Source organism: Carassius carassius, chromosome 35 (genome assembly GCF_963082965.1).
Source record: "Carassius carassius chromosome 35, fCarCar2.1, whole genome shotgun sequence".
Classification (NCBI taxonomy): Eukaryota; Metazoa; Chordata; class Actinopteri; order Cypriniformes; family Cyprinidae; genus Carassius; species Carassius carassius.
This window is the reverse complement of record NC_081789.1, coordinates 25,416,087-25,438,464: the sequence shown is the minus strand read 5'-3', so window position 1 is coordinate 25,438,464 and position 22,378 is coordinate 25,416,087. Positions and strand designations below refer to the sequence as shown.

The 22,378-nt window shown below is 37.2% G+C and overlaps 2 protein-coding genes and 6 gene segments (V, D, J or C); 5 read left to right on the top strand and 3 right to left on the bottom strand.

Moving 5' to 3' along the window:
* Window positions 1–559: 559 nt before the first annotated feature.
* stub1 (STIP1 homology and U-Box containing protein 1) lies at window positions 560–8,013 on the top strand. The gene is made up of 8 exons (XM_059525226.1): window positions 560–833; window positions 1,238–1,463; window positions 4,475–4,673; window positions 5,655–5,820; window positions 5,902–5,977; window positions 6,061–6,117; window positions 6,215–6,331; window positions 7,513–8,013. The coding sequence occupies exons 2-8, from the start codon at window positions 1,350–1,352 to the stop codon at window positions 7,636–7,638; spliced, it is 855 nt and encodes a 284-aa protein (XP_059381209.1). The 5' UTR covers window positions 560–833; window positions 1,238–1,349; the 3' UTR covers window positions 7,639–8,013.
* Window positions 8,014–8,707: 694 nt separating this feature from the next.
* LOC132116412 (immunoglobulin kappa variable 2-40-like) lies at window positions 8,708–9,746 on the bottom strand. The segment is given in 2 exon segments: window positions 8,708–9,571; window positions 9,677–9,746. Coding segments are annotated over 2 exon segments (378 nt in total).
* A 1,292-nt stretch (window positions 9,747–11,038) lies between these two features.
* LOC132115814 (Ig lambda-3 chain C region-like) lies at window positions 11,039–12,314 on the top strand. The segment is given in 2 exon segments: window positions 11,039–11,058; window positions 11,846–12,314. Coding segments are annotated over 2 exon segments (369 nt in total).
* Window positions 12,315–13,093: 779 nt separating this feature from the next.
* Window positions 13,094–15,341, top strand: zgc:153659 (uncharacterized protein LOC751695 homolog). Its single transcript, XM_059524208.1, has 3 exons — window positions 13,094–13,159; window positions 13,992–14,043; window positions 14,863–15,341. The coding sequence occupies exons 1-3, from the start codon at window positions 13,094–13,096 to the stop codon at window positions 15,177–15,179; spliced, it is 435 nt and encodes a 144-aa protein (XP_059380191.1). The 3' UTR covers window positions 15,180–15,341.
* A 1,096-nt stretch (window positions 15,342–16,437) lies between these two features.
* LOC132116404 (Ig kappa chain V region 3547-like) lies at window positions 16,438–17,087 on the bottom strand. The segment is given in 2 exon segments: window positions 16,438–16,890; window positions 16,980–17,087. Coding segments are annotated over 2 exon segments (387 nt in total).
* A 611-nt stretch (window positions 17,088–17,698) lies between these two features.
* Window positions 17,699–19,167, top strand: LOC132115812 (Ig lambda-3 chain C region-like). The segment is given in 2 exon segments: window positions 17,699–17,711; window positions 18,731–19,167. Coding segments are annotated over 2 exon segments (330 nt in total).
* Window positions 19,168–19,654: 487 nt separating this feature from the next.
* On the bottom strand, window positions 19,655–20,341 carry LOC132116402 (Ig kappa chain V region 3547-like). The segment is given in 2 exon segments: window positions 19,655–20,127; window positions 20,217–20,341. Coding segments are annotated over 2 exon segments (390 nt in total).
* Window positions 20,342–21,808: 1,467 nt separating this feature from the next.
* Window positions 21,809–22,377, top strand: LOC132115811 (Ig lambda-3 chain C region-like). The segment is given in 2 exon segments: window positions 21,809–21,821; window positions 21,941–22,377. Coding segments are annotated over 2 exon segments (330 nt in total).
* Window position 22,378: the final 1 nt, after the last annotated feature.

Below are 22,378 nucleotides of genomic sequence, written 5' to 3'. Positions count from 1 at the left end.
TGAATGTCACTTCACTTTCATATTGAACCTGTTTTATTTATTCCTTTAGCCTGTTTAATTTGATATGCAGTAAATATTTAGAAATACTTTCTTTTGACTATTTTTTGTCATAGTTGAAGCTAAGTGGGTTAAGGCTAAATGGTATACAGATTTGTCTACTGAGCATGAGCACATCAATATAGCATAATTTTTGTCGCGCTGTACAAATATTTTTGCATTATTGTAAGGAGTTGAAGTAGAACTTGATAAAATAATATAATAGATATACAATAAAATAGACAAAATTATAATCTTTTCTACATTTATTTTAATACAAAATAGGCGTTTGATGTATTTAAAAATATTACTCTTTAATGTTAGAATACTGTTGATTAAATTAATATGTCTAGCAATATTTTTTTCCAGTTAATGCCATGGATTCATATCACTATACTACCCTTAATTGTTTTTAATTAATAATCAACCTTAAATCTATAAGTTATTTTATATAATAATATGAATTTATAATTTTTTGTTTAAATTGCCGCTAGTGTTCCGTTTCTGTACGTCATTACGCTGTAGATCGTCACCTCCGGCATCGTCACCGTGACGTTACAGTCAAAACAACCGAAACATGATGCTAGCGTCTCAAACCCGCGAGTAAAATGTCGTGTTTTTAACAAATGCCGATGAAAACGTCAGAGATTTGTCATCTTAATGTCATGTTCGTGGCGGACTATGAGTTTGGCAGCGTTTTATTTGGAGTAAGGGATCAAAAAGTGATCATAAGAGCACGAGTGTCGCGACCGGTTTGCTAACAACAGGCGTCAGTCCAGTATTTAAACCCGGTAGGCGTGAAATCATTCACATTTCTTTTAAAACATTAAGTGTAAAGTCAAATGGGCTTCATTAAGCGCCTGTAGACGTACAGAGCACAGATGTGTCCGTCACGTCACTTTATACAGTTTCTCTTCTAATCACCATATGTTTTAGATTATTTTGACTCGATTTTGTTGATTTGTTATCTTGTTTGTTAAAATTACTTGAGTTTTATGTTCACTGTGATGCTAGACGAGTTTGAATCATCTTCCACAGCTTTCAAGGGCTGATCAGAGTCCAGATGTGTGTGTTATATCAATTATGCAGTCTATATTTGACTGTTATTGCATACATGTAGTGTGTATTATTGTAGTCCTGTAATGTGTTTTATCAAGTGTAAATCTAGTTGATGTATGTGTGTGTGTGTGCAGTGAGAGAGGTTTGCTCCAAGCAGGTATCTGGGTCCCCGGGACGGGCCGGTGCTCACCGAAGAGACGGGGAACAGGATCGGGAAGCAGGGGGGAGCGGCCACCGCAGAACCTGTGGAGAAGATGGCAAGCAGCCCTGAGAAAAGCTTCTCGGCACAGGAGCTGAAGGAGCAGGGCAACCGCATGTTCCTCAGCCGAAAGTACCAGGAGGCTGCCACCTGCTACAGCAAAGCAATTGTGAGTGGAGCGTGAGTTTGCACAGAAAATGTACAAGTACATCTGAGGGATAACAAATACCTTACAGACACCTAACTTTAGAAATTTGTGACCCTGGACCACAAAAACAGTTATAAGTAGCACAGGTGTATTTGTAGCCAGGGCTGGATTGGTAATCGTGCCGACGCACTTAAAGGGTCAAAAATGAAAATGATGTCACTCATACTCATGTCGTTCCAAACCCGTGAGACCTCCGTTTATCTTCGGAACACAGTTTAAGATATTTTAGATTTAGTCCGAGAGCTCTCAGTCCCTCCATTGAAGCTGTGTGTACGGTCTACTGTCCATGTCCAGGAACGTAAGAGAAATATCATCAAAGTAGTCTATGTGACATCAGAGGGTCAGTTAGAATTATTTGAAGCATCGAAAATACATTTTGGTCCAAAAATAACAAAAATGACGACTGTTGACGTACGATGCTGCTGACGTGTTTTCTGGTGCGCCCAATAACAAAGATAACACGTCAACAGCATAATGAACGTGCTCACAACAGACCTGGAAAAGAAGACAATGCTGAATAAAGTCGTCGTTTTTGCTATTTTTGGACCAAAATGTATTTTCGATTCTTCAAAAAATTGTAACTGACCCTCTGATGTCACATGGACTACTTTGATGATGTTTTTCTTACCTTTCTGGTAGTGCTGGGCGGTTTGACCAAAAATTTATATCACGGTTTTTGTCAAAATTATGCCGGTTTTCCGGTTTATTACGTTTTTTTTTTTCTCATGCATAATCGGGTGTACAATGCATTTTCTGCTGGTTGATATTCCAAGATGTGCTTGCGGCTAAGGTGCTGGAGCAAATTGAAATTTTAGCCCGACAGCACTTGCATAAAATGATTGTTTGGTCGACATCATATTTTTGGAAACCAAAAAACCTCCAAACAACAGACCATGCTCCTCTTTTTGGCACAAGTTCTTCTGTGTCATGGTCTACTAGTTCTGCAGCTTCCATCTTCCCTGTAATACCTGTTTCACACATACTACGCCTGCAGTGATATACAGTCTGCAGCACGGACTCATTGTGCTTTCACACAGGACGCGTTTGCAGTCCGCTACCGATCCGCGTCTGTTTAGTCTACAAACACAACATTTGTTCATTGTTTTGATTTCATATCATGTAAAAAAAAAAAAAAAAATTTCAGCATTGTGAGTCTTTTATCACAGAACAGTAACAATCTTTCATAGTTATAGACATTAGTTTAAACTCAAAAAATATAAACTACGCATTATTCACGCATTTTTCTTCTAGGTTTGTATAATAAGCTGCTCAAGCAAACGTCAAAACATGTAAACATAATTAGCCTACTTTTCTTGTTAAAATATTTAAAAATTAAAACACCACAGACAGAAACAGTCTCGTGCCTTTTGCATTTAAATCTTTATCACAAGCAATCCCACGGGTCTTAATGAACTTTGTTTCTCTGCCTCCAAAAAAGTGAATATATATATATATTTGTTTTCCTTGTTTATCTAAAAGTGCTCTTTTTCTTGTTTTAAACCTAGCCAAAAACCCATGTTGCGTGTGAAACCACTTTAATTAGTATACATTTATTGCGAAAACACTGTATTTCTGTGTCAATCCATGTTCATTTTTCCCACGAACAATGCGCTGTCACTTTAATTCAGCACGTGCAGCACAGCAAAAATAGACTCAGTACGTTAACAATCGCTGCACTGCTGCAGACGCACCGCTCCTGGAAGGCACTGACGGACTGCAACCTCGTGCAGTGTGAACGCTGGAATCCGTTGACATGGGTGCGTAAGAAAATACCCAGCGCATACGCACTGCAGACGGAGTATGTGTGCAACAGGCATTATAACGTAACACCAGAGCACTGCTGTGTTTACCCTCACCACGCCTCGCAGTCGCTGAAGTGCAACATTGTAAAGGGTCCGTCTGAAACAGTGTCGCGCAGCCGCGGCGCAGCATAACGTTCGTTCCGAACGTTGAGTAATTAAATACATCGGTATGGCGGTATATTCAAAATTAGTATCATAACGAAAATATACACCAGTTTTTGGTATGAACCGGTATACTGCCCAGCACTACTTTATGGACATGGACAGTAGACCATACACACAGCTTCAATGGAGGGACAGAAAGCTCTCTGACTAAATCTAAAATATCTTAAACTGTGTTCCAAATATAAATGGAGGTCTTACAGGTTTGGAACGACATGAGGGTGAGTCATTAATGACATAATTTTCATTTTTGGGTGAACTAACCCTTTAAGGGGCACTTTTTTTTTTTGCCAAGGACCATCATGCACGGACAGCGAGCAGACAGTGGCCCATTGGTTTGTCTCCTGTATTAAAAACTTAAACCACCCAATGACAATGCGCTAATTGCAGAGCAATTAATATTTTGCTCTGTCTATATAAAGATCACTTCACCCCAACTTCTTCCTCATCAGCGTTTTCCACGTTTTACAACAGCATTATCAAGAACAGTCTTGATCTGTGGTGAGTGATGTGGGAGAGCCTGGCAGGAGGAGAAGGAGAGAGTAGCTGAATCTGTAAAGTGCTTGATAGGGACTCGTAGCGGAGGCAGGCATCATCCTAATGAGTGTAGAGTACGTAAACACTCAACTTTTTAATAGATAGTAAATTCATCCCCTGCAATTTTTTGGCCAAGTCAAGTGTGTTCATAGAGGTTTCCATGGGCCAATGTGAGTAAAGTTAGATTTAAATGAAAAATTTGACATAAATGAAAAAAATGACATTTCTAATGTTACAAAAGCTTTATATTCACTAAATAAAGCTAATAAAGCTAATCACAGATTTCAAAAAATGATGAAGCAGCTCAACTGTGCTCCGTTTAGATGAAAAGTTCATTCATGTTTGACATTCAGGAATACATTTAACTCATCAAGTGAAGATTGTTTGGATATTCTTTAAAAACAACATGATTTAAATAATAGGAGAAACTCATGTGCTGTACTGAATGTGTTTCTGCTGTGCTGTGTGTAGAATCGTAACCCGTCGGTGGCCGTGTACTACACTAACAGAGCGCTGTGCTACGTGAAGCTGCAGCAGTACGACAAGGCCCTGGCCGACTGTAAACACGCCCTCGAGCTCGACAGCCAATCAGTGAAGGCACACTTTTTCCTTGGCCAGAGTCAGCTGGAGCTGGAGAATTATGAAGAGGCCATCGGCAATCTACAGAGAGGTACACATGGGATTTCTATGGAATTTGAAATATGAGCTACACATTGGAATTAGAATATTGATTAAATTGATTGACTTTAATAGCACAGTTCACTCAAAAATGTACAATTCCTAACCCGACTTTCTTTATTTTTGCAAACAGTTTTTTTTTTTGGAAATGGCGCTCTCTTGCTCTCTTTTTTGTGTGTGTGTATATAAAAGTACTTGTCTAATGTTTACGAAAATTACGAATTTAAATATTTTTATTAAGTGTCTTATGCTTTCCAAGGCTGCATTTATGTGCTTAAAAATACAGGAAAAACGGTAATAATATTACAAATTAAAATAAATGTTTTCTATTTCAATATCTTTTAAAATGTAATCTATTCCTGTGATACCACGCTCAATTTTCCAGAAATCATTCTAATATGCTGATTTGCTGCTCAAGAAACATTTCCCGTTTATCAATTTTGAAAACAGTTGTGCTGCTTTATTTATTCAGAAAGCATGATATACTATTCTTCAAATGCTGTGCGTGTGTGTTTGTGTTTAGTAAAAATTCATGTTTTTATTCAGCAAATACACATTATTGATCAAAAGTGACTGAAAAAACATTTGTTTTTTATATTTCTATTCATCGAAGAATCCTGAAAAAAAAAATGTTTCCAAAAAGTATTAAGCACCAAAACATGATTTTAACATCCATTATTAAAAACTGACACCATACTGATTTACACCAATAATGATTGATCAGCAAATCAGCATATGATCTAATGATTACAAGCAGTTTTCTGTTGTATGTGATGTTTGGTGTCATTTGATGCAGATAGTAATGACTTGTTTTTGTAATAAAATAATGTACATCTTCTGTGCATGCCTATTAACAATCATAGATATAATCCAGACACCTAAACAGAGATCAGACATCAGTTGCAGTCAGTGTTCAAATGCATGAACTCATGAATGCATGTGTGATGAACTCGCTCTTTGAAATGCTTTTTAGCTTATAACCTGGCGAAGGAACAGCGGTTGAATTTTGGAGACGATATCCCAAGTGCCCTTCGCATTGCCAAGAAGAAACGCTGGAACAGCATTGAAGAGAAGCGAATCAGCCAAGAAAACGAGCTGCACGATTATCTCAGCAAACTCATCCTGGCCGAGAAAGAGAGGTGAGGCTCACATCAGTCAGTCATGCGGATCTGTGTAGAGAATCTGTGCTGTAACGTCTGTCCGTCTGTGTTTGTGTTCAGAGAGTTAGATGACAGCGTGAAGCAGTCCGAGGACAGTCAGAACGGAGGCGAGATCAACAAGATCAAATCCAAACACGTGAGACAAACACACAAATATCTCTGAACGGTGGATGTTTGATGAAGTGATGTCATTTCCTGTGCTCTGTGCTGCTCCTGCAGGATAAATATTTGATGGAGATGGACGAGCTTTTCTCTCAAGTAGATGAAAAGAGGAAGGTATGGAGAGATCATCTCAGACTTTGTGATTAACATCTGTCATTGGTCAAAATAACTGTATATTAAGCACCAGTGTGTTTGATTGGCTGCTGAGCAGAAGCGAGAGATCCCTGATTATCTGTGTGGGAAGATCAGTTTTGAGCTGATGAGAGAGCCCTGCATTACTCCTAGCGGCATCACCTACGATCGCAAGGACATCGAGGAACATCTACAGGTGTGTGCACAAACACGCATCGCATTCGTGATCACCATCATCTCAGTGGAGCTGGTTTGGCTTGTGCAACAATTCTGCTATTTTCTGGCTGCGATTTCTGCCGGGTTTCTGTCTTTTATGTCAGATTTTTTCTTAGTTTTTTGAGTAATGTGACTTCTATGGAAGCCAGTTTCCTCCAACTGATTAAAAAAGTGGTACGTTTTTATCTCGCGATTCTGACTTTTTTCTCAGAACTGGGAGATATAGAGTCAGATTTGTGAGATATAATCTAACAATTGCGAGAAATAACCTCAGAATTGTGAGATATAAACTTGCAGTTGCGAGAAATAAAGTCAGAATTGTGTTATATATAAATTTGCAATTTTGACTTTTTTTTTCTCGCAATTGCGGGTTTGTACCTCAATTCTGAATTTTTTCTTAGAATTGCAAGATATAAACTCACAATTTTGAGAAATAAAGTCAGAATTTTGGGATATAAACTTGCAATTTTTACTTTTTTTTTTTTTTTTTTTTGTAATTGCAAGTTTGTACCTCACAATTCTGAATTTTTTTGAGTTATAAAGTCCAGTTCTGAGGAGAAAAAAAAGACTGATATGTTCTCAGAATTGTGAGTTTATACACAATTCTGGGAAAAAAAATTCAGAATTGTAGGTTTAAAAAAATCAGTTACCTTTTTTATTTTTTATTCATTGGTGGAAATGGGCTTTCATAGACTTCTCACTTTATAGAGGCACAGGAAAATGATGCTGTTAATGGCTGAAAAGTGACAGATTGGCGGATCAGATTTTTTTTAAATTCAGAAAATTATTATTATTAAATACATAATAGTATTTTTCTTTTTTGGTTGTTTTCTCCTTTATTTATTTGTTTTTATTTGTCTTTTAGTTTTAGTAACCATAGTACTTCAATTTAAACTTTTTTCAGTTAGCTGCCAAAACAGTGTTCATCTTTTTCATCTAATATTCTGTTTTATTTTTTAGTGATATTTCAAGTATCGTGTTTGGTGTCATTATTTACAACATTGAGCTCATAGGCTGTAGAAATAGATTTCATATATATATATATATATATATTTTAAATGTTTCCATTTAATTTTAATTCAAGTTTCAGTAAGTTTGTTGTATGTTTAGGGTAGTATCACTAGGTTTCGAAGCGTTTAGTGAAGTATTCTCTCTCTGTAGCGTGTTGGCCATTTTGATCCAGTGACCCGCAGCCCGCTGACCCAGGATCAGCTGATCCCCAATCTTGCCATGAAGGAGGTGATCGATGCTTTCATCCTGGAGAACGGCTGGGTGGAGGACTACTGAACACACACACACACACACACACACGCTCGAGCAGACCCCAGCGGTCTCCTCACGCCCAATCGAATCCTCTCCTGTATGTTCATGCACTTTAATCAGTGGAGCTTTGCTGTGGAGTATCTCACCTGCAGGAGTCACCTGACCCTCTTTCTCGCCATCTTTCGACTGTCCTTTTTTACCAGACAGAATAATCGCCCCGTCCAGCAGGTTTAGTTCGGACACTTGCTTTCAATCGGAAACATTGGCTAATGTGAGCTGCACATTATGATGCTGTAATTTCTCATTGAATGTTAAAATGGCAACATTATTGATGACGTTTCACTAATCATTCACTAGTCATTCAGAGGAAACTTGCGCAGGCTGGTGTGTGTGTGTGTGTGTGTGTGTGTGTGTGTCACCTACGAGATCTATATGCAGAATGAATGCGATATATGCGAGTGTTAAAAGTTCTAACGTAAGTAGAATGTTTCTAAGATGCTTATCGAGCTTCGGGTTCTAGCAAGATAGCAATTTTTTTATTTTTTTTTAAAGAGCATTAAAACATATTCAGACATCCATGTACCGGCTGCCAATCACTGAAACCGAACTGAGAATCTGTGGCATGCAGATGACATCATCATCATCATCATTGTTGTATTATATGTGTGTCTGTGCGTTATAACGAGAGGTAAGTGATTATTTCACACTATTGATTTTGTCTATCTCTTTGGACCTTTGGGGAGTTTTCTGTTTCCTGTCATGAACACACACTTCCTGTATAGTATCAGTATTTTACAGAGAGCCCTTGTTAGCCGCTGGACGTCAGAGATCCTGAACTGTTTGTCCTGCTGGGTTCAAATATTCCCCAGGTGTAACGAGTTTAGGCTGGATGCATGTTCAATAAATGTTCTTTTGTTTCTTTTTGTAACAAATGAGTTGAGTTGAGTCTTATTCTTTCCAATAGTGTTGAAGTTGCAGCCCTGAAGTAAACTAGGCATTTTGGAAGTGCCGTACAAATTTTCAAACACCCTATTTTAAGGGTCCACTATTTACTCACGTTTTCAAACCTAATGGGTTCATTTTAATTTTCGTTTTCGTGCAAAACACAAAAGGTTTATTTATTTATTTATTTTTGTGTCTTAATTTTTGTGTGAGCTACTCCTTCAAATGCTGGATGCATATGTGGTGGCTATAAGGCCAGTGACCAACAGGGGGCAGCAAGAGACAATGCATCAGGAACATAGAGAACGTTAAACAGAGTGAAGCGCAGGTACAGTATAAATATTTATATTGGTCAGAATTAGCTTTTTGCTAATGGAATTTTTATTTATTTTTTTAAATTAGAAATTTACTGAAAGTCATCGTTCATTAGGGTGAGGATGCTTTAGGTTATTGCTGAATGCTGCAAAATATACACTGTAAATTATACAGACAGTGCAAAGGTGTGACGTTGTTGTCATGTTAAGTGTGAATAATGTCCAGTTTAATTGCCATCTTTTTTTAAACATGTCAAAGACATTTGTGTGTTTTAAAATATTTTAAAACCTGTTGAGTGAGTGATAGTGTTTGATCAGCTGCAGCATCAGTTCAGTCACTGTGACTCTGACTGACACAGGTTTTTGTACAACTCACAATCACTGTGTGAACACCCAGCTACTACTGATCACTCCAAAACAATAATAATGTCCAGCATCTTCAGTCTGGACTCCACTGATGGTCAGAGTGAAATCACTGTTAGATCCACTGCCACTGAATCTAGATGGAGTTCCTGACTGACGGCTGCTTGTATAATAAATCAGGAGTTTAGGAGCTTCTCCAGGTTTCTGTAAGTACCAGGACACACAGGGGTTTGGGCTGCAGGGTGAAGATTCACTGAGTTTACAGCTCATCTCTACAGTTTCTCCTGGTGTGACAGGTTTCACTGGAGTCTGAGTGACTGTTATCTGAGCTTTACACCCTGAAACACAAACATTTATTAGTCCATGAAGTTTATTTATTAGTCTATATTTTAAAGCAGTTTTAAAATTATATTGTATATTTATTTCAAATATTCACTATTTACCTTGTAGTATAAAGCAGTATGTGAGAGTCCAGATGAAGATGATGATGAAGGTCATGTTGATGAAGATTGTTGTGTGTGTCAGTGATGAAGTGTTAAACTCACAGCACTATAAACACTCTCAGAGCACTGAAGCATCTGATCAATATGCAAACACACTCACATCATTTACCTGGAGACAGTAAAGATGCACAATTTTGCTATTTTATTTCAATATCTTTGCTAATACATTTTTATTTTCCATTTTCAGAAACATACATTTATGATGTTCTTCATGTTATTTAGTTTATTACTGTTTAATGTTTCATTCAGACTTTGATGCTGAGAGTATTTAATATCTGTTGTGCATATTTTAGCTATATCATCTATGACACTGAATAACAGGTCAAAGGTCATCTAATATGACCAGCTAAATCTGGTTAAAGATTAGGGCAGGTAAATAGAATTAACAGAGTTTAAAATCATGTGTACTGAAAATCTGATGAATGCCTTTTAGGACTGATTATGATTTCAGCCTTTATTCACTAACATTTACTTAATTTTATTTAGCTAACATTTGGCAAAAGTTATTATAAATTGTTATTGAAATTAAGAATAACATAAAAAGGTTTATTCGTGAATTGCAACCTTTCGTGATTAATTTGAGTTTATAGTTAATTTTGTCTGCTATTTTAAAACTATATGTATTAATATTTAGTGATATTTCATGACATTTGTTTTTTCATTTAAATTTATATTACATATCTTTTCAAATTTATATTTTCTTATTATTGCTAACCTTTAACTCATTGATTGAAATAGTTATTTATATATATTAAATTATTTTGTAATATATTTGTGTTCATAATTCTTAATAAAGTTAACAAACAAGAGTTTTTGAAATGCATGAAGCAAGTTTCATAATGCAAATAAAATAAATCAAAATTTGTAAGGATCGTCATCAGACAAAATCAATTTAGCAATTCAAATTGTAAAAAATGTAAATGTACATTTCCATATAATTATTATTGTGAGTTTCTGATATGATCTTTTAAAAATACAATTCAAACTTAAATTATAATATAATGTTTTCTAAATATAATCATGAATTTGCATGTGGACATTGTTTTTAAACTCAGTTTGACAATAATTTAATTTAGAAAATATCAAATTGTTATAATTTTTCAAAGTATATTATATTTGCTTCAGAAAATATATTTACATAAGATGTATATAATACATTCAGTAGTGGCAAACACTTATTTGAAAGAGATTTAATGTAGGATAGTGCAGGCGCGGAGTTTGCGGGGGGGCAGGGGGAGCATTGCCCCCCCCTGGTGGCTGAAACGGGAAAGTAACTGAAGTAGTTCAGCCCAGTGACACGAGATGGGCATGCAAGTGGAGATGTGTGAAATCAGTGAAAAGTCACTACTCTGCGATTATGGAGTGTTTGAGAGAAATTAGTGAAGAGGGAGAGAAGTGGTCATGTGTAGAGAATTGTGTGACTGTTCATTTTTCCCTCTTAAAATGTTTTATATGTTTCATGAAGTAGGCTACAACAAAATGCGAAATAACTTGTTTTTAATCACTCTCATTGCCACAATGTGTTTCAAAAGTGGAGAGTATTGTGTGACTGTTCATTTTTCCCTCTCAAAATGTTTTAAATGTTTCATGAATTACAACAAAATGCGAAATAACTTGTTTTTTAATCACTCTCATTGCCACAGTGTGTTTTGAAAAAAGGAAAGAAAAATGTTAAAAATCTTTTCGTTTTGGTTGAAGATAATATTTTAACAGTGCAAAAGTGGTCCACATTTCATTGATTAATTGTGTTCGAACGAAGATGCGATGCGAAGTCAAGTGGCTGCTTATGCGAAGTAGCCTACCTGTTTACAAATATGATTGTATTGTTGTAGTGTTTTTTCTTGGGTTAAAAATAAATATGTGTTTATTTAGCATGTTTGTTTTGTCCATATGTGCTAGTGCTGAGTTCCCCAATTGATAGGCCATGCAAGTCCCAGCTGCTACAATGATTTTTTTTTTTTGCCCCCCCTGGCTCGAATGTCAAACTCCGCCTATGGGATAGTGTCTATGTGGCATATGAATGAAAGCAGTGAGGTGAAATTACAGTAACAATGAAATGATTGTGATTTTTCCTGCATTATCATGTCTGAAACTATGATATACAATCAGAGAGCTGGAGTGTGTGTGTGTGTGTGTTTCAGCTGGTCCCGCAGTGAAGCCCTCCGTGTCTCTGCTGCCTCCCTCTTCTCTGCAGATCTCTGGAGACTCAGCCGCACTGCTCTGTCTGCTCAGCTCTTACTCTCCACAGGGGGCGCAGGTGAGCTGGACGCTGGACGGGTCAGAGGTCACCGAGGGGGTTCAGACCAGCGCAGAGAGCGAGCGGGACGGACGCTACAGCCGCAGCAGCGTCCTGAGCCTCAGCAAAGCACGCTGGGAAGCCGGCGAGCGCTTCGTCTGCAGAGTAACACATGACGGAGCTGATCACGAGACCTCGTTCCTCAAGAGCTCCGAGTGCTGATGTTTCTCCAGTGAAGAGCAGCAGGATTCACAGCAGTCTCCTGATTTACAGCTCAATACTCAAGCAGTCTTTCAATGTGCTGCCATTGCTGTTCATTCAATAAAGCTTCTGAACGCCTTACATTTGTGTTCGACTGCATCATTGATCAGTGTGTCCTTCCTTCACTAAAGTTTCAGCTGCTGTTGATGGATTGTAATAGTTGAGAACAGCTGTGTTTAGCAGTAAATGTGAACTGAAGCTCTTGGGGTTTGAACATGGTCTCTGGAGACGGAGCTGCTCTATTCTGAGACCATCAGAATCACTAAAGCTGTCAATGCAAATCTGATTTCAGCTCAAACTCACAGTTTCACTGTTTGATCGGTTCAACGCTCTGAACTGAAACAGTTTCACTTCTGCTCATGCAGTGATGAGACAGTTATGAAGTTTGAGTGATAGTTTCATGAGGCAGTTTATCAGTATGATTGTAAGTACAACCTTAAAAAAAGACACAAAAACTACCAAACTGTAACAGAGAAAACATTTGTGTGTTTTTGGATTGATTTGATATCAATTCATCACAAAATCTGAGTATAATTGAGTCAAACCCGTCTGTCACAGGACAGATCTGAGTCTAATAGAGCTGATGTGACTCCTAACTCAGTTGTGAGCTCATGTGTAGTTCTGTGTTTGGTCTCTGTGTGTCAGTAGTGAGTGATAGTGTTTGATCAGCTGCAGCATCAGTTCAGTCACTGTGACTCTGACTGACACAGGTTTTTGTACAACTCACAATCACTGTGTGAACACATCTTTACTGTTGATTTCATGGTAACTCTGACAGTAATAATGTCCAGCATCTTCAGTCTGGACTCCACTGATGGTCAGAGTGAAATCACTGTTAGATCCACTGCCACTGAATCTAGATGGAGTTTCTGACTGGAGGACGTTTGCTTTATAAATCAGGAGTTCAGGAGCTTCTCCGGGTTTTTGTAAGTACCAGGCTAAATGATCATTAATCAAATAATCCCTGAAAACTTTTCTGCTGGTTCTACAGTTGATCTTCACTGTTTCTCCTGGTTGAGCTGCTGTCGTTGAGGGACTCTGATCTGTCCTCTACACTCTGAAACACACAACAAGAAGAAAATCAACTCAAAACTTTGACAATATACTTGAAGAAATGAATTGATATCAAACTTGTGCTCCACAAACCTTGAGCAAACGCTGTGAGAGTCCAGATGAAGATGATGATGAAGGTCATGTTGATGAAGATTGTTGTGTGTGTCAGTGATGAAGTGTTAAACTCACAGCACTATAAACACTCTCAGAGCACTGAAGCATCTGATCAATATGCAAACACACTCACATCATTTACCTGGAGACAGTCGCTCAGTCTCAGTCAAAGGCCTGAAATAAAAAACAATTACTGAACGTCTTCTATTAGCCAAACTATTAAAAAATGTATCATTCACTTTAATTCTGAAAACATCTTCAAGACCAACTTTAGTACATTAACCTTACTCTTTTGATGTCAAATCCATGGATGTCCTGCAGGTTTTTACAGACATGAGGATCATCACACGTGTCTCTGTCAATCACTGAATCAACTGAGTTTGATTGTGAGTCACGTCACACTTGATATAAAAGTGAATTTCTTTCAATAATTGAGGTTGATGTTTTAGTAATAAGACAGACTGCATAAAGCAGATGAAGTAAATGCAGGTGATGTCTGCTGTGAGTGATGTGTTTGTTGGAGACTCAGTTGATGTGTGTTTGTTCAGTTAGTGAAGCGTTCAGGAGGTTTTTGTTCAGCTGCTCTATTAGTTTGTATCACTGTGGTGGACTTTCGGCAGCGGCACCAAACTGGATGTTGGCAGTAAGTCAATCATCATTTCATATTATTAATACAACAACTGACTGAGAAACACTTTGTTACGCTATAGAAAGGATTTACATTTTTGTTTATTTATATAATCTTAATTAAATGTTTTAATTCACATTGAATGTTTTGCAGTCAACCTTGTAAAGATGGTTTTTATTGTCATGGCATCTTTGTTTTCATCCTGTAAACTATAATTATTTCTTAACTCGATTTTAAAGTTTTCAAAACTTCAGCTCTTTGATTCCTCACTGATAATTGAATATTAAATGGTTAAAATTGCGCACTGAAATTTAACATAAAATTTACATTTGGTTATCATTTTGGCACCACTCTGATTTTATGTGAACACTTAAGACATTATTAAACTTAAATTTTCAGATTAGTGTGTTGATTTTTAATTAAAGCCTGCAGATATTTTAAAAACTGAAAATGATGGTTGCTTAATTGTGTTTTTGTTAATATTTAAAAGGTTAATATTTTTTTATAGTAGACATGCCAGACAAAATTATATTTTCTATGTTTTAAAACAAATGTTTTTTTACCCAATTTTCTGTAATCAAACATTGTAATGAACTCCAGCAGTTATAAGTTTATTCACATCTGATCTTTGAGGGATTTAATCAAAGTGACTAAAACTGAAGTTAATAATAAAAATTATGAATTTCACCAAACTTTCGTTGCATTGTTGATCACAGTAAATTTATTCCAGTGACTTGCATTTAAATGTTGTTAAAATGTTACAATGATAGAAAAGCTATTGAAAGCAGAGAGAAGCTTTGTTCTTGACTGAGGTGACTGTTGTGTGTTTGTCAGGCGTCACTCGTCCTAAAGTGAGCGTCCTGCCGCCCTCCAGTGCAGAGATCTCCTCAAAGAAGACAGCGACACTGGTGTGTGTGGCCAGCAAGGGCTTCCCGTCAGACTGGAGCCTGAGCTGGAAGGTGGACGGGAGCAGCAGGTCTCAGGAGAGCAGCGCTGGGCTCCTGGAGAAGGACGGTCTGTACAGCTGGAGCAGCAGCCTGACTCTCTCTGAGCAGGAGTGGATGGAGAGCGTCTCAGTGAGCTGTGAGGCCACACGGAGCGGCCAGCCTGCGCTCACTGGACACGTGACGAGACAGCAGTGTTCAGAGTAGATCTGCTGCTCTTCTCACTCATGTCTCACATGGAGACTAACAGCACATGAGCGACTCCTTCATTCTCCACATCCAGCTTCAGTCGCTCGCATCTGCATCTGCTCTGCTTTGTGTGCTTCATACAAGAACATATGTGTCTGCTTTATCATTCAGTCCTGATTGTATTATACAATTCAGTCAATAAATAAAGTTAATTTGAGTCCTTATTGTTTTGAGTCATTCACTGGGTCAGGGTTTTTGCTCAGATAAACTTCACTCAGTGGAGCGTGAAAACACCTGCAGATTCATGATGAAACAAGAACATGCAGCTAAACTATGAACCTCACAGATATAATGATAGATAAATGTAAGTGTTTTGAAGATAAACATGCATGACAGACACATATCATTCATCTCTCACTGTTCTGATGTTTAATGGTTATTTGAAGTGTTTCTGGTGTTACAGGAACATCAAACTCCTCTGAAGTTGATGAAGATCTGCTCTATTCTGAGAGAAACATCACTCACTGTTTCACTCATTATTCTGTGAAAAGGGTCAGTTTGACTAACAGAGAGACCAGGTTTGCTCATATTCATCAGTTCACAGACTGATCAAATCATGTTATCATCAGATACTGGTTTGTACCTTCTCATAGTTTTGTGGAGGAGTTCAACAAAAGTTGATTAAAATTGAGTTTAAACTGTACAGAATCACTCATATTGGCAGAGGTCAGAGGTCATCTCAGAGGTCACAGGTCAAGCTGTAGTTGTGATAGTGATTTTATCAGAACGCTCTGTAGTCACAATCATGAATGTAACACTATAAATTATCATTTAGTGAACCTGCAAGCTCAGTAGCATCTCACCTCAGTCTCTAGATACACATTTCTGTGTCTTTATTGCCTCTTGATTTGACTTTTTCTCAGAGTGTTTTGAAAATGAATGTCTGCTATTAACATAAAGTGAGACAAACTGAAATCCATCAGATCTCAGTCGTGTCTCTGATCGATCAAAATCTCAGAGCTGTGTAGATTCAGATAGTCCAGTTTTAACACATTTTCATTCTCCATACAAATCTGAGGAAATAAATAAAACTCACGATTCCAAAGTGTGAGGGAAGAAAAAGACAAAAATAATAATCAAAGACCAACACGGCTGAGTCTGTGTGTTTGTGTCTGATAGAGACTCTGCAGAGACACTGATGGACTTTTGTCTTGTTGTTTCTCTTGACTAATGCTCTGATCTCTATGATTATTAAGAGTGACAGATTTATTTATATGTTTTTATTTTAGATGTTTGTGTGACAATGTTGTTTCAGATCCTCCTTTGAGCAGCTGCAGCATCAGTTCAGTCACTGTGACCCTGACTGACAGAGGTTTTTGTACAACTCACAATCACTGTGTGAACACCCAGCTACTACTGATATAGTGTAAACTCTGACAGTAATAATGTCCAGCATCTTCAGTCTGGACTCCACTGATGGTCAGAGTGAAATCAGTCGCAGATGAACTCGTGCCACTGAATCTAGATGGAGTTCCTGACTGACGGCTGCTTGCATAATAAATCAGGAGTTTAGGAGCTTCTCCAGGTTTCTGTAAGTACCAGGCTAAACAATCAGACCCACTATATCTGTACACATCTGTGCTGGTTCTACAGTTGATCTTCACTGTTTCTCCTGGTTGAGCTGCTGTCGTTGAGGGACTCTGAGTGACGCTGATCTGTCCTCTACACTCTGAAACACACAACAAGAAGAAAATCAACTCAAAACTTTGACAATATACTTGAAGAAATGAATTGATATCAAACTTGTGCTCCACAAACCTTGAGCAAACGCTGTGAGAGTCCAGATGAAGATGATGATGAAGGTCATGTTGATGAAGATTGTTGTGTGTGTCAGTGATGAAGTGTTAAACTCACAGCACTATAAACACTCTCAGAGCACTGAAGCATCTGATCAATATGCAAACACACTCACATCATTTACCTGGAGACAGCAGATACATCATTTACTATTTAATATCTTTTCTAATAAATTCCTTTTTTTTCCATTTTCAGAAACAAACACTCATGATTTATTGCATGTTATTTAATTATTTATTTCGGTCGAGCTTCTCTCTCCAAACACTGTTTTATGTTAAGTTTCAGTCAGTTTTTCACGCTGAGATCATTTAATACCTGAGTTACAGATTTGATGTCATCCATGATAGGTCTAGTATGATACTGTATAACAGGTCAAAGGTCATTCAAGGGAGTCACCATCTAAATCTTGGTCATCACAAAGCTTTAAATAACAGGTGTTTTGTAAATATGATGATTTTTTGGGACTGATTATGAAACAAATGATTTTAGATTTAATGTAATAACAAGGATTTATTATTAAAGATGAACATTTAGTGCTGTTTTTATAATAATTCATGAGTGCTGTTGAGAAGAGCTGCTGTTGAGTCTGATATCAGTGTGTGAGTCTCTTCTCTCTTTCTCTGCTGGAGTTTGTGTTTATTTGAGTGTGACGGAGGTTTTTGTTCGACGCTTTCACTAGAATGAAGCACTGTGGTACACTTTTGGTGGAGGAACTAAACTGACCATCGGTAAGTCTCTTCAATTCTCTCATAAAAATGTTGACACTTGATTAAAAATTATTAATTTGTTATAAAAATTTAGTTTTTTAAAAGTTTCCTTAGTAATTGCGATATTTTATATATTTCATAATTTAATTAAGTTGTATATTTTGTATTGTTTTTAAATCTAATTTATCATTTTACATGAATAATTGAACTTATTAACAGTAAACTGTTGTTTCTTTAGGTGTTAATTTATGATATACTCAATTATTTCTTGACATAAACTTTTTGTCTATAATTAATTGTAAATTTAACATTAAGGGTTTTATATGCATGAAAAAAAGTTTGATAACACTAAATGTAATTGTGTAGACGTCGTCACCAGACAAAGATAAATTTAGTTAATGAGCATGTTCAAAATCAGTCATTTAAACTAAGTTTGCTGCTGATGATCATTAAAAAACAACAACATCATAACGGAAATTTACAGTTGCAATGACAATTACAATTAATTGTTAGTGTCAAAATAGATTAATAATTTCTTTCATTTCTTTCATCCCTTACTTTCATTTTCATTTTATAATTAATAATTTTTTAAAAATGTTTTTATCTTATTTTAAATAAATAATTACATGTAATTACAAGTATGGATAGCAGTATATTAAAATCTATTTAATTATTTCTTGATATGATTTTGTCTCTAATTCTTGGCACATTTAACAATAAAGTGTTTGTCATCAGACAACAAGGAACTTGAAGAGCATTTTGAAAATTAATCATTTAAACTATTTAAACTCTCAAGTTTGCTGAATAGCATGAATATTTCAAAAGTACAGTTAATATTGAAATGATCATTAATCTTTTTCTAAGTCATATAGCGACATCATCAATTTTCTTCCATAATGTTTTTTTTTTCTAAATTCTGAGGATTATTGCAAATGTATCTTATAAAATTAAACTCCATTGATCAGTTTTTAATTTCTGCTTCTGTTGTGTGTGTGTGTGTTTCAGCTGGTCCCGCAGTGAAGCCCTCCGTGTCTCTGCTGCCTCCCTCTTCTCTGCAGATCTCTGGAGACTCAGCCGCACTGCTCTGTCTGCTCAGCTCTTACTCTCCACAGGGGGCGCAGGTGAGCTGGACGCTGGACGGGTCAGAGGTCACCGAGGGGGTTCAGACCAGCGCAGAGAGCGAGCGGGACGGACGCTACAGCCGCAGCAGCGTCCTGAGCCTCAGCAAAGCACGCTGGGAAGCCGGCGAGCGCTTCGTCTGCAGAGTAACACATGACGGAGCTGATCACGAGACCTCGTTCCTCAAGAGCTCCGAGTGCTGATGTTTCTCCAGTGAAGAGCAGCAGGATTCACAGCAGTCTCCTGATTTACAGCTCAATACTCAAGCAGTCTTTCAATGTGCTGCCATTGCTGTTCATTCAATAAAGCTTCTGAACGCCTTACATTTGTGTCCGACTGCATCATTGATCAGTGTGTCCTTCCTTCACTAAAGTTTCAGCTGCTGTTGATGGATTGTAATAGTTGAGAACAGCTGTGTTTAGCAGTAAATGTGAACTGAAGCTCTTGGGGTTTGAACATGGTCTCTGGAGACGGAGCTGCTCTATTCTGAGACCATCAGAATCACTAAAGCTGTCAATGCAAATCTGATTTCAGCTCAAACTCACAGTTTCACTGTTTGATCGGTTCAACGCTCTGAACTGAAACAGTTTCACTTCTGCTCATGAGAAATAAATTCATTATTAGCTTGAGATGAAGCAGATATACTTCAGAAACCGTCAAGAACATTTTTACGTTGCTGGTGATTCACAATGACTTTTCTATTTTTATTTAAAATTAGATATGAGTGCATTATAATGTGAAAAATCAAAACAACATGGTTCTGTTATTGGTTGCAGATCACAGTCTAATAGAGCTGATGTGACTCCTAACTCAGTTGTGAGCTCATGTGTAGTTCTGTGTTTGGTCTCTGTGTGTCAGTAGTGAGTGATAGTGTTTGATCAGCTGCAGCATCAGTTCAGTCACTGTGACTCTGACTGACACAGGTTTTTGTACAACTCACAATCACTGTGTGAACATATTTATACTGTTGATGTAGTGGAAACTCTGACAGTAATAATGTCCAGCATCTTCAGTCTGGACTCCACTGATGGTCAGAGTGAAATCAGTCGCAGATGAACTCGTGCCACTGAATCTAGATGGAGTTCCAGTGTAACGGTCTGATGTTCGATAAATCAGGAGTTTAGGCGCTTCTCCAGGTTTCTGTAAGTACCAGCTTAAATAGTAACGTGGTGCACTACGTTCAGTCACATCTGTGCTGGTTCTACAGTTGATCTTCACTGTTTCTCCTGGTTGAGCTGCTGTCGTTGAGGGACTCTGAGTGACGCTGATCTGTCCTCTACACTCTGAAACACACAACAAGAAGAAAATCGAATTAAAACTTTGACAATATACTTGAAGAAATGAATTGATATCAAACTTGTGCTCCACAAACCTTGAGCAAACGCTGTGAGAGTCCAGATGAAGATGATGATGAAGGTCATGTTGATGAAGATTGTTGTGTGTGTCAGTGATGAAGTGTTAAACTCACAGCACTATAAACACTCTCAGAGCACTGAAGCATCTGATCAATATGCAAACACACTCACATCATTTACCTGGAGACAGCAGATATGATACTCTATAACAGGTCAAAGGTGATCTAACAGAGAATGAACCGCTAAATCTGGTTAAAGATTTCATTATAAAGCAGGTAAATAGAATTAGAGTTTAAAATCACATGTGTACAGAAAATCCAATGAATGCATTTTGGGTCTGATTATGAAACTAATTCAGCCTTCATGCAATAAAATTTTTATGATGATAATGATGATTATAATTATTATTATTTTTAAAGATGAATGTTTTGTGCCATTTTTGACACGAGTCCATCGCTGCTGTTGAGTCTGATATCAGTGTGTGAGTCTCTTCTCTCTTTCTCTGCTGGAGTTTGTGTTTATTTGAGTGTGACGGAGGTTTTTGTACGACGCTTTCACTAGAATGAAGCACTGTGGTACACTTTTGGTGGAGGAACTAAACTGACCATCAGAAGTAAGTCTTTCTTAAAATTATCTCATATAAATATATAATGTGTGTGTGTTTTAAAAGGAGGTTTAAGTTTATTTAAGAACATTTTGCAACAATATTTATAATTTTATTGTAAATTTTCATTCTGTTTTATTGATTGATTGCACCTATTTATATATTTAATTATTACATTTTGTCTTCTATATTATGTACAAGTCATATTTGGTGATATTCAATATTTTTCCATTTCAAGCCATAGTTTATATTTGTACTTAATATTTGACATTAGTAATTTCACATTTTTGTATGCTAACAGTTTGAGATATTTTAATGAATGGCTATTTTTTTATGAATTCTCAGTTATTTCTTAATATATTTTAATTTGTGCATGACACAAAAGCTGAATGATATAGACAGAATACATTTAATTTCATGAGTCAAAAAGAAATTTAGCTGATAAGCATGTTAAAATGCATGATTTAAACTATAAATTTACTTATAATTATCTTAATTAGAAATGTCCTGAATGTTGATTATTTTCAAAATAGTTCAATTTGTTTCCTAAATCTTAAAACAGTACCACAAAAAAATTATCAATTTGGACTTGGTCAGAGATGTTTTATAAAATCATGTTTGCTAAAGAGAACTGATTTATATTTATACAGTATGTTGTGCTTGATACACTATAACATAGTAAATAAAAAACAGCAGCAGATCGTCAGATTTGTTCTTTCACTTTCAAAAACTGCATTCAATATTTTACTGTAAAATAACATGAAATGTCCTGTTAGATTTACTACAGTTTTTCACTGTATATAGAGAAATATAGAACTGTATAGAACTTACTGTTAACCAATTAACAGTTTTTCCCCATAACATTTTACAGTCTTTTGCCATTAAAATTATGACTGTTTTTGTAGTGTACATTTCTTAACAGTACATTTAATTGTTAACAGCTGATGGAGAATATTTTCAGGAAATTGAATTCAGGATATTTGTGTTATATGAATGACAGCAATGATGTGGAGTTACAGTAAAGATGAGCTGATTGTGATTTTGTCTGCATTATCTCATCTGAAACTATGATCTACAGTCAGAGAGCTGGATTGAGTTTGTGTTTTGTGTGTGTGTGTGTGTGTGTGTGTGTTTCAGCTGGTCCCGCAGTGAAGCCCTCCGTGTCTCTGCTGCCTCCCTCTTCTCTGCAGATCTCTGGAGACTCAGCCGCACTGCTCTGTCTGCTCAGCTCTTACTCTCCACAGGGGGCGCAGGTGAGCTGGACGCTGGACGGGTCAGAGGTCACCGAGGGGGTTCAGACCAGCGCAGAGAGCGAGCGGGACGGACGCTACAGCCGCAGCAGCGTCCTGAGCCTCAGCAAAGCACGCTGGGAAGCTGGCGAGCGCTTCGTCTGCAGAGTAACACATGACGGAGCTGATCACGAGACCTCGTTCCTCAAGAGCTCCGAGTGCTGATGTTTCTCCAGTGAAGAGCAGCAGGATTCACAGCAGTCTCCTGATTTACAGCTCAATACTCAAGCAGTCTTTCAATGTGCTGCCATTGCTGTTCATTCAATAAAGCTTCTGAACGCCTTAC